Here is an 11974-nt window from a genome sequence, read left to right on the forward strand (position 1 = left end):
TTATTAACCTGATAATGCATTAAGTTCCTTTTTGACTTACCAGCTATAATACTACTTTCTTCAAAAGTGTATTTCTACTCAAAATGTCTCTGTCGCATCAATATACAAAATAAAACGATTTAATCAATTTAACTTTAACCACTGACTTTTGGCTTAAATTACAGAATGAAAAAGATGTATATTTTTTGTACCATTTAATGTATTTAGTATATAACACAACCCTATTAGAGAGAGCTGAAGAAAAATTCTAAATGTGAATGTGAAACAAAATCAGTGAAAATAGGAGTTAGTGTAAATTTAATAATACAAGAGGTTACGGTTACTGTGAGTTATCAGGGTTAAAGGAAATGATGTCCTGATTTATTGAACATCAATAATAACAAATGCTGTACCGCCCCAAGGCCATGTGTAACAATGGTAACACAAAGAGAAATCCAGGGAGGGGAGTTAGGATGAGGGAGGTGGAACAGAAAGAAGAGAGGATAGAGAGTGTAGGGACATGAGTTCATCTTAACTGTAGCCCAGATCTTGTATTCAGTACGGGAGCGGTGACACGCTGGTGACTGAACTAGACAAGGCACTATTTCCACAGAGCCACAACCACACAAGTGAATCAATAGAAGCGAAATTATCAAGATGGCAGTAGCAAGCTCATCTAAACTAATTGCATTTAATTAGTCAGACGCATTAACATTAACCTTTGTGACATTCAAAAAGTCAATTCGCTCAACCGTTTTTGATAAACGAACAAACTTTTACGTAGCGCTTGCAAAAACAAACGTAAGGCTGTATCTCCGCAACGCTTAATCGTATTTAGATCAAGCTTGGTACGTGTCATCACAAGCATGACCTGAGGCTACATGCTGTGTTTCAGAACAGCACCACCTACTGGCCTGGAGAAATGAAAAATTATTTTTTCTCAGAATTTCTGAACGGTTTGCCAAAAATCATAAAAGTGGTCCCGTTAGATTCAGGGCGTCATGGCAAGTCGATTGATGTCCGATTTTCCCAGATCGGCCATTTTGAATAATGTGCTAAAATGCTGTATTTTTTGAACGCATGAACGAATTGTTACGAAACTCGGTATGGGTCATCAGGGGATGCCCTGAAGGAGCCTGAAAATTTTTAAACTTTCGAAAGTTAGTGGTAAAATGTAATTTTCAAATGCATATCATTAGACTCCTGAATCCAAGTCCAATGATGCCAGACTTGCCAGTTTTCGAATTTAGCACTTAAAAAACATTTACGGATATCTTGAAAACCGCTAGTCCGATCGAGGCGAAACTATCGTCAGAAGTTTGGAAACATAAGTCGATGGCTAAACACCAATGCCCAAGGGTCAAAATATTGATAGTAAGGGGTAGTAAAATTCATATAATGTCATGGGTCAGTCATTTTTGACGTGTTTTTTTTCGCATAAATGACTATTACTCGAATTCAGATATTTTCTGAAATGGGCTCACTCTGAGGACACATTAAAAAAAAAGGTTGGACTGAGCCTTTTGGTGGTGCTATAATAGAACAAAACATGAAATTGCCATTGAATTCAATACAATTTTGTGATTACAATGCTATACTTGTAATCTAAATATTAAACAGATGCATTGATGTTATATTACGAAACTCAATGTGTGCCATTAGCAGCATGCCTGAAGGTACTCAAAATATTTTGAGACAGTGCCACCTTTTTGTCAAAAGTTATAATTAATTCCTGAAAATACTAATAACGTTTGAAAAAAAATGCCTATTGTAATGACACTAGATTCCTTGGGTTATGCTGAAAACATAGATACCAGATTTGCCATAATCAGCTAAACTTCAGCTAAAAAGAAAAAAATATTTCTTTTTTAAGACCTTCTTTTTCAAGGTTTTCTAGACCGTTGGTCCGATTTTCACCAAAATCGAATCATATCATCTCCCGAACGTGCCGACTAAAAGTTATGGATTTTGTGATGATAAGACAAAATCGTTTTTTTTATACCACAGCATCAAAGTTAAGGCATGCTGCCAAAATGACCATTTAGGCTTTATCTCTGCAATGCCTTGACATTTTGACATCAACCTTTGTATGTGTCATTGTCACCTCACTCTAATCACAATGCATCGATTTCATAATTGCGCCACCTATTGGTTTGTAAGTAATAAATCATTATATAAGTTACAGTATAATTTATTTTGCCTAAATTCATCTTTAAATGTATTTAATTGCTCCTTGCTGCTGTTGGTCTGAAACTCCCAGCCATGTTGGCATGTCTTGTCTTCTGCTTTTTGCGCTTGGCCCTGTAATGGCTGCTTGCAGCTATATTTCCTTATTATAGTCCTATTTTCTTAAAAAATTATATTTTTGCTGCAGGGTAAATGGGCATTTTTTACTCTCTCTCTCTCTCTCTCTCTCTCTCTCTCTCTCTCTCTCTATTTAAGTTCAATTGAATCACTGAGGAAGACGACTGAAAAGGTCTAATTTCTTTCACCCTTTAACAATGAATGTTTGAGCAGATAATTTAAGTCCAAGAAAAATCCTTGCCATTTAAAAAAATACAAGACAAATGTCTCCGGTGAGTCCTAGGATTTTTGAGCCTTAAGAGTTTCTGCCGAACACCACTGCAAAAGATATAACTTTCACTCAGTGATAACACTGGTTTCTGTTCAAGGCAGTTTGACGTGCAATTGTGTGGGTGTGCACAAGTCATGTGAAAAATATCTGTTATTATATTTTATTTTGCTTTTTGTGCCTTAGAATGAATACTGAAGTGAAGAAAAACAGGAAAGTGTAGAGGGAGAGAGAGAGGCAGGAATGTGGTTGGATCAGAAATGCATGGATAAGACTCAAACTTGCATTCTCCTGGTTCAGCTCAAGTCCACTGTAGCAGTGAACGCTCACTTGTACAGATTCAGAATTATGTGGGACATTTTTTTAGGAGAATAAAAAATGTCAAAATTGGTGCGTTGCATCTGTAGGTGTCAATATGAATATATACATGTACAAATAAAAGTAATTGCATTTAGGGAAAGTTTCCAGTGAATAACGATTCAAATTTCGGCTTGTTATGGCAAATATGGGGTTATGGTATTTTCATTTAAAGGAATTAAATAAATTATTAAAATAATAATTATATATTTGATTTGATTGGCCATCTCAATCATTTTGACATTGACAAATACTGTTACAGTCGAGAGGCAGACCTGCCAAAAAAATATAACTTTTAAATCTTTTTGACATTCAAACAACAAACAGTGTATTGTGCAATGGAGTGCAGCAGAGAAGCATCAAGAACAATGGATATTGGGAGGGGGAAATTACATAGTATATACAGTCCATCAAGCTTGTCAAGTCAAGAAGAACACAATGTTTCCCAGATGAACTCAGAGTACATGGTCCAAAGCACTCAGTTTTTTAATCGCATAACAAAACGATAAATTAATAAGCTGGTCTGGGCTTACACCGTCCCACTTCCGCCACACGCCTGCTTCACCATACATGTTCTTCCCCTCGCTGGGTCAAAACAACCGCAGTTGGCACTAATGGTTCAAACTATGGTATTAAACCTCAAATACCCTTCCCTGAACCCAGTCAGCCTCACACTCACCGATCTCCATCTCAATGAAGTTGGCCTCCTCCTGCAACGCCCGTGGCAGCACCCCTGGGTCACTGAAGCTGGTTCTGAGCAGCATGGCCATTACGAAGACGAAGAGCAACACTGCAAACACAGGGATGGCCGGAGACAGGTGCACTGCCAGGTACGGGCACCTGTACAGGACAAGAAAACAAGCAGGGTTACAAAAGATGACAAGGAGAACATGAAATGAACAGCACAGAGGTTAAATGAGCATATAAACAGCGATCTCTAGTATCAAACAGTGAACTGTGCAATTTCTGTGCTATTAATCCCACAAAACAAATCAGGAAACTGTTTGAGCAACCCAACAGCAACATTGGCTCAGCCAATGCTGTGAGTTTGGGGATGGGACTATCTGCTTATCTAAAGCCGGGTGCACACACTGCTCGATTTATAATAGTACTTTGCGACTGTTGCTTTCTTTGATTGTACAAACTTGATCCCCACTGTGTTACAACTGTAGGATCTTAGTTGTCATTAAAGTCAGACTGTACAGCAGTCAAGAAGAGTTTAACATAAAACCGTTTCATGTTCGGTGACTGTACGCTGGATTTACATGCGGGATAGAAATGGTGGCTAGCAAACTAACAAGCGTTAGTTAGAGATAATTTTGGATCATGGCTTCTCTTGGAAAAAAGTAGATATGTGGAGAATAGAGCAGATCATTGATAAGGAGGGTTTATAATATCTGTCTGGCTCAGTTCTTCCCTAAAGACAGTCTTTTCTAAGCCCACAATGAAGCAGTCAGGGCGGATGTTTACTATGACTGACTGTGCTTTCTCCATTCCCGCAGGCACACAGCCATACAGCAATAAATTTGGTTGCTCACATAAATTGCGGATGACTTGGGTCCTATAAAAGTGCCTCCCTATGCTCAGCCTGCAGCAGATTGGTCGGATCCACAGGCCACTGCATAGAGCTATTAATAGGGTCACCCTGGCTCTCCTCCACCAATCTCTCCTGCAATGTAGACCTGCTATACTAATGTATGGCTAATACATCACTATAATGGTACATCTTATCACAGGTATAGTGCTTTCCCTCTCAGGGGGAAATTTGCTACACTTAGCATTCTGCATGTGAAAAGGACATCTTTACAGTAACAACAATTACAATTATACAGTAAGACAAGATTTGATTAGTCCAGACAATACAACAATACAAAGAAGTAGACTTTTGTAATAAAAATGCGAAGTGTGTTTGCTTGTGCAAAAGTTGCATAGTATGATACTATGGAGTTGACAACACTGCCAGGAACCCCAAGGGGACCACAAGGGAATGCAAGAGGTTCCAGCATTAGTTTTCAATTCTGGTCCGGGAGTCCGGGACACACACCCAATCAGGTGTTAATTAAGAGAGAATATAACAAATGGACCATGACTGAAACAATAAATAAATAAAAATGTTTTTCACAGTTGTAAATTAAACTCTGGAATATGTTTTACGAGAAACTATTTCGGTCTTTCCTCAAAATGTCACGTTTAATTAAATGTGTTACTTGCCATTTCTTCATTTAGCAGATTCTGAGAGACAATTGTTTCCAATTATTTTCATTATTATTTTCATATAAAAACTTTTTTATAATGTTTTTCTTTGTCGCAAGTCTAAAACACTTACATTTATTCCCTGTAGTCTGCATGGCAAAAATCGCACATATATATTAGCACATTTTTCCTCAACAAGCCACATATATAGATGCATCATTAACACAAACAGATTTACACTCTAAAGTTAAATACTTTTGGAGAGTTTGACTCATCAAGCACTACTTATAATACACAAGATGCATTTAGAGTTTTATACAAACTATGTGCCAATCTAATCTTCCAACAATGCATACAGAACACCGGTTTAACCTGTCTACTAGCAGGGTTTGTCTCCTCACACGTCATCATACTTACTGCTTTACGACCAGCAGTAAGAAATATTAGCAACAGAAAGATCATTTCCAGTCAGGCAACATGGTACAATTAACTTCACACACTGGTGTGTCAGCATACCAGAGCCATCAATGCATTCTACTTGTGGGGGACGAGCCAGATTAGTTTGATCCATTTTAAACTATGAGACTGGAAAACATAAAGACGACCGAAAAAAATCCAGAGCAGAGCTGGTCGATAAAACTTTCCACTGCCCGGATCATGAGTAGAAGGCTGCAGGGAAATCCATTTATTATTTTGAAAGCTGTGTTGGGGCAGAGAGGAGCAAAACTGTGTGTGTGTGTGTGTGTGTGTGTGTGTGTCTTTAACCATCCTGAACCCGTGCCATCATCAATTCTTATCACAGCCCTGAGCTTCCCGGACATTACCCATTCATGCAGTGCTGGATGTGACTTCTCTCCCTATAATCAATACCAGAGATAAGTGGCTCCGATATTAAAGATTCTGTTCTCGTCACTACTGACGTACAAGTTTATTTAAGCACCATAATTAACACTTAACTTCCTCCATAAAAGAATATAAAAAACACAACAAGTATTGTGCCTCAATAATACTTAACCATTGAAAATTAACACAAATTCCCATTTGCAAACCATTTGACTATACCATAATGAGACAGTTCAGACAGGATATTCAACTGCAAAAAATGTAGGGCGGTAATCAACTGAATCACAAAAAATGGGCGTATCGTATACCACATATACCACAATGGAGCTAGACTGAACGAGAGTTTGTGTAACAATTTGGCTACATGGTTGACATTATCAATCAGTATCAGTCCAAGTTCATTTTAACTCAAGGGTATAAAGAAAAACCATTGTGGTGTCTGAAATAACACACCAAATGAATTGTTCACAATGGGATCAAAACATGCATTACTAAAATAAACAAGTGGACTTATACAACAAAATGGGGGAAATTTAGTGGAAGACTCATAAAAATGGTATCAAGAGAATTACACTCTTGTAGTTCAAATCATGCACACGCTAATCCACTTGTGTCACTGTTAAGTCATCTCCACCCTTCAGTTTGCTTTTACAGCTTGTCCTTATAGAATTACCTGCAAAGTGAACAAAGTGAAAAGGACTGTTTTCCACAGTTAAGACAACTTGAAGCACAACTGCAGAGTTTTATGGCAGGCTATATGGAAAGGCTTATCTGTGTGTTGGTAAAATCAATAGAGCTGCTTCATCGGTCTGGCTGGTCTCTCGGTGGAGATCGGTGGGGGCAGGGAGGTTAACAATTATCATAACTCATAGCATTCAGCGCAAACATCCGGTACTCCACCGGAAAGTAACATGAGGGGGAAAAAAAGACGGATGATAGCAAAAAAACAAAATGTAGATTCATTTTGGTCCAGTCAAACCTGAAAAATCGTTATATTGTGTGTGTGTGTGTGTGTGTGTGTGTGTGTGTGTGTGTGTGTGTGTGTGTGCGTGTGTGTGTGTGTGTGTGTACTCTAATACAAGACATTACTATAAACATAATGGTGTACTCTGTATCTCACAATGTGATTACTGTAAACTCCTTATTTTAATCTTTATCACACAATTACTTTTTCTATTTTTGACTCTGAAACAAACTTCCATAACAGATACACCAAAGACTTTCTACTTGTTATACTTCTCTACATGGAATCAAATAAATAACAACAAAAAGCAGGTTAAACTCTTCAGGTGTATATGGTCCTGCAAGTCCTGGGCAAACCTTCAACATGCAAATAATGACCTTATCCTAATGAATTTTGCATTGCAAAACGTATTGATGTGATATTAGTACCGGTATACAATAATAGCGCTAATAAAAACAAAGTGGGGAAAGATTTGCAAGAGAACAAAGAAACTGCAATCTCACATCTCGATGTGACATCAGTGGCTTTCTCTGTGTTAAAGTGTTTCAGGAAAGCTTAAAATACAGGTGGAGATAATCTAATTTCAGCTGTTTTACACAGATTTAAAAATGCTGTAATGTACAGTGACATCGCTATGCCTGAAAATTTAAATCCCAGCCTCTGTTAATTATCAAAAAGTGTTCAGCAAGTACAAGCAGCAAATTAATTATTACACGTTACTGTCAAAAAAAGCAGTAACCTAATCTCTCGTAAAGTCAAATTTGCCACAGCTCCAGTTTTGCATTCACATAAGACAGGGACACAAAAATCCAAAAGGAGAAAGTCTTCTCTCCTTTATCACGACCCCTGTAGAGGGACACTAACAGACGGCAGCCCTCGAGAGATCACACAGACCACAGTCATACACTTAATTCAACAGCAACAACATGAGTATCCAACATTCAATTATACACAAAAAATGTATAGACATTTAACTGCTGAGCAACAAAGCCATAAGACAAACATACAGGACAATTGCAAACCAGTGAAACCTGAACCTTGTACTTGTGGAAGAATGTGAAAAGAATGAGTGGGCGAACATAATCAACAGAAAGCTGTCAATTTATGAAGTGCTACTATGTAAAAGTTCAACCGGTGTAAAACTATTTCAGTAAGAAGGTAGAAGTATGTAAGGTAAAGTGGGTCTGCACTCTGCATCACTAGCATACAAAACAAAATTGCAACGGCTAATGTCTGTTTTTAAACAGGTTTCCTGAACACTCTGACATTGGAGCGCAAGACAGTTTTGCACCAAACTCATGCCAAAGGTTGTTGCTGTTTTAAAGTATGATTTCACTTTTCTTACAACTGAGAATGGTCTGGCTTTAACCAGGCTACAATACTCAAATAATTCCCAGTAAATTCAGAACAGCTGGAAGTAATGTCCATAAACACGGTCTGTCTCTGCTGGATATCTCATGCCCTGTATTAAAAGATAAAATAAATGTGCACTACTGAACTGAAGAACCTGTAGATCTCATGAGACCATATGGATAACCTCAGATGATATTTAATAATAGTGGTTCTTTTGTGATGTGCGTATCCAGAATTTCGATCGAGTGTTAATCTGAAATAGTAAGAAATAGTGCCAAAAAAACAACATTGCTCGATTAGCCTGTCATGTAAAAAAGAATTCACACTTTTGCACTCAGCCCAGTTTCTATGTTAATATGTCTGCCCCACAATGACTAGCAGTGAAACCCTACCACAGGAGTCAGCAGCTCAATAAATGACTGCGAGTTTCTGACTAAGCGGAGGGATTCGTTTCCTGCATGCTGATGATCAGGCCTAATGGAGGAGCACAGCACCGAGTCTCAGGAAACACAGACCACAGACGTCATAGTCCACACAAGGGAGCCCATATCCACCCTAAAGAACTCACAAACATCCAGCTTTATCAACATGGGCAGCAATCTGCTATTGTCAAAATGTGTTTCAGTAACTAAGATAAGAAAGCTTTTAATTGTTTCCCATCCATCAACAGGCGAAGGATCTCATACAATTTGAAAATATAGACCAAACTGTATTTTTAATCATTAGCAGATCTGTACTTAGATATAGCTGATCTATTTTTTTAGTATTATTTTAGGTTTGTATTAGACTTGGAGATCCAAAAAGGTTCATATCTCCTTCCATTGATGAAACCTACAGTCTTTTACAGGTGATATATAAATCATATATTTTGTAGCAAATAAATATATAGCAGCATATTTGATACATTATTAAATTATTATGCAAATTAGACTACTTAATTTAGTTCAGGGGCTGGTCCAATAAAAACAATTCAGCAACATGACACAATTGCATCACATGGTCCCTGACATCACTCCGAAATATTAAATGACCTAAAATAGCCTACTCTATGTAAGCAAATATTGCAGATATTATGTTTTATGGTCAGCCTACGTTTAATTTTTATTTATTTGTGTTTATTGAATAGGCTATCAGTTCAGTTGAGGTTAAACTCATAAAAATATAGAAGTAGCCTAATATAGAACCTAAATTAAGTTTTATTTGCATTTATAAAACAATAGTAGCTAACCAGACCTATAATTTAGGCTTGGGCCTAAATCTTTTAGCTAACATGGTTTGCACGTTTTAATAAAATGCCACTCAAAACAAACTGTGGGTATTGATAAACTAGTTGTAGGATAAACGTTTTTCCAGTCAGGCTACATTTTAATTGTAACATTAGAATAGCCTATATATTTTTTTTTAACACACTTTCGGTTTAAATAGTCGATGAGTCGTTGACTCAAGGGCTGCTGGGAGCGATTCGTCGAGAACGATGTTGGACCTCTCCAACCAATTAGATTTAAAAGAACAACTCGTTAACGAATCGGGCATTTTTCTACTAAATAATACAGCCATGGCGTGGTACCTCAATGTCAGCATCAGGAGCGCTTCGGTCCTCATTATCTCACACACGGACACCTTTTTATTGTGTTTTTTTTTTTTGTTTGTTTGTTTTTACTATTACAATGGCATTATACAAACACAGTCTACACTGCAAAACCCAGCGTTGTAATGGGGGGGAAACAAAGCTGCCCACACTGACATTGCGCGCGTGCAGAGTCGACAGCTCCGATTCTTTTAGTCGCGTCGCTGGCAGTGTAGACGAGGTCTATAATCACCAATAACATGCACTTACTCAAAGGCGAAGAACAGAGAGCAGGTTCCAATGATGAGAAATAAGGTCAGGTAAAATACTCCTTTCTGGCGAGCCATCATTACCCGTCCATCGCAGCAGAAGGTGTTTTTCCCAGGTAATTTCTCCCATTTTCGAGTAACCTTCCGTGATATCATCACCGCCGACATGGTAGCGAATGTAGGCTACAATCGGACTGTCTTTTGTCAATTCAACCTGAAATAAACCACAGCCGTGTCCACTACGAAAGCATAAGTTATCAGCAATAAAAATACAGGAGCTTCTTTCCAAGAATGTAATTCTTCCTTCACGTGTAAGATTTGTTTGTAGGTTTCTTCCCGTGCTTCCTCGTGTATCGTTACCATCAGTCTTTAGCTCTACATATCTGCTCTTCTGTACTTAAATCCATGGTTAAAGTCCCAAATCAAAAAGCAAAAGGCAAAATCCTCATCCAAAAGAGGAGATGACCCATACTGGCACAATATGAAAGTGCTTCCGTTCAAAATGTGCAAAGATTTCGAATGAGAAAGCGAATCTGACGTGAAATAAACGTGTAGATGCTAAAAGCACATCTGGGGAGAGAGAGTGGACCTTGACCGACTGACATTTATGTCATTCGTTACAGGTTGAGCGTATCCCGACAGGAGTATCCGTTCCTTTTCTCTTAAAAGGAGGCAAAATAAATGTGGGTAAAGCCTTCTGTGACCTATGCCGCTTTTTGTGTAATTATGTGTGTAATGTCTATGATAATATTTTCTCTAATTTCGTGTCGTAGGATGCAAGCAAGCCTGGATTCTCATCGGGAGCAGGAAACACGCCTAGATTTAAATGTCTCTTCTTAAAGGGCCAGCGTCTTACTATACAGGGAACAAAGGAATTTTGTCTCATAATACTAATACTATCCAACCTAATAAGGAATCATTAAAAATAACTTCTTTGCCCATTAGGGAATGTGATATTTTGAGCACCTTCATTGTTGAGTCTATTTAATTGTGTGGCCTATTCCAGCCATAATTCTACCTGTTTTATTTTTACATGTACATGTTGTTGTTATTTTTGTCTAATGTCTGTTTTTATTGTCCCTCAAATGTTTATTTATTGTCTGTAACATTGTGCTACAATGTTGATGTTAATGTAAAATAAAACCTGTTTTGACTAATTAATAGCACCTTATATAGTGTCGCTTCTTTCTTTCTTTCTGTCTTTCTTTCTTTCTTTCTTTCTTTCTTTCTTTCTTTCTTTCTTTCTTTCTTTCGTTCTTTCTTTCTTTCTTTCTTTGTAATCAAATCTTTTTTGAAGTATTCAGGAAATGAGATGAGAGGTGAGAAACAAAAGATGCTTTATTCAAATGTTTATGCACCAGTGATGATCGCATGAGTAATTTATCTCTTCTGATCTTGTATGAAAAAGAAAGCCTGTCTTGCTTGTTTAATCTCATAAATATGTAAAATGATGCATATTCAACATTAAAACTTAGCTCATGTGAGATTCATGAGTTTAGCCAGTTTATGAGTATGAGTTCATTAGAGACAGTGGGCAGGAAATAAGAGCTATAGCTAAGATTATTTCAATAAAACAGATAGATATTCTCTCTATCTGTCTTTATAAAAAGTGAGGTGGCAAATTTAGAGAGACAACAAAAGGAAAATACAAGTAAAATACAAGTTGTGCTTCCTTCAGTACACAAGCCCACTACAACAAACTAGCAAATATATATTGTAAGAATGCATGGCTAATTTGTATTGACTGTAAGTAAAGAAACATGCTTTTTGGGACCAGATGGTGCACTGACTTCTGCTATCATGGGCGAACAGAGTCATGCAAATCATCCCAATCTTCTTGACCCCTTGGCCTGGCCTATATAGTGGATTCTTCAAAG

At 37.5% G+C, this 11974-nt stretch overlaps 1 protein-coding gene across 1 annotated transcript in view; it reads right to left on the reverse strand.

The window, feature by feature from the left end:
* Positions 1-10916, reverse strand: part of zdhhc9 (zDHHC palmitoyltransferase 9) — a 24061-nt gene extending 13145 nt beyond the window's left edge. The window contains exons 1-2 of the mRNA XM_039664677.2: positions 10099-10916; positions 3588-3748 (exon numbers count right to left, since the gene is read on the reverse strand). Of these exons, the coding sequence (XP_039520611.1) occupies positions 3588-3748; positions 10099-10265 (328 nt within the window). The 5' untranslated portion in view covers positions 10266-10916. The remainder of the gene's footprint in view (positions 1-3587; positions 3749-10098) is intronic.
* Positions 10917-11974: the final 1058 nt, after the last annotated feature.

The sequence above is a fragment of the Pimephales promelas genome, chromosome 9, assembly GCF_988280905.1.
Source record: "Pimephales promelas chromosome 9, fPimPro1.hap1.1, whole genome shotgun sequence".
Lineage (NCBI taxonomy): Eukaryota > Metazoa > Chordata > Actinopteri > Cypriniformes > Leuciscidae > Pimephales > Pimephales promelas.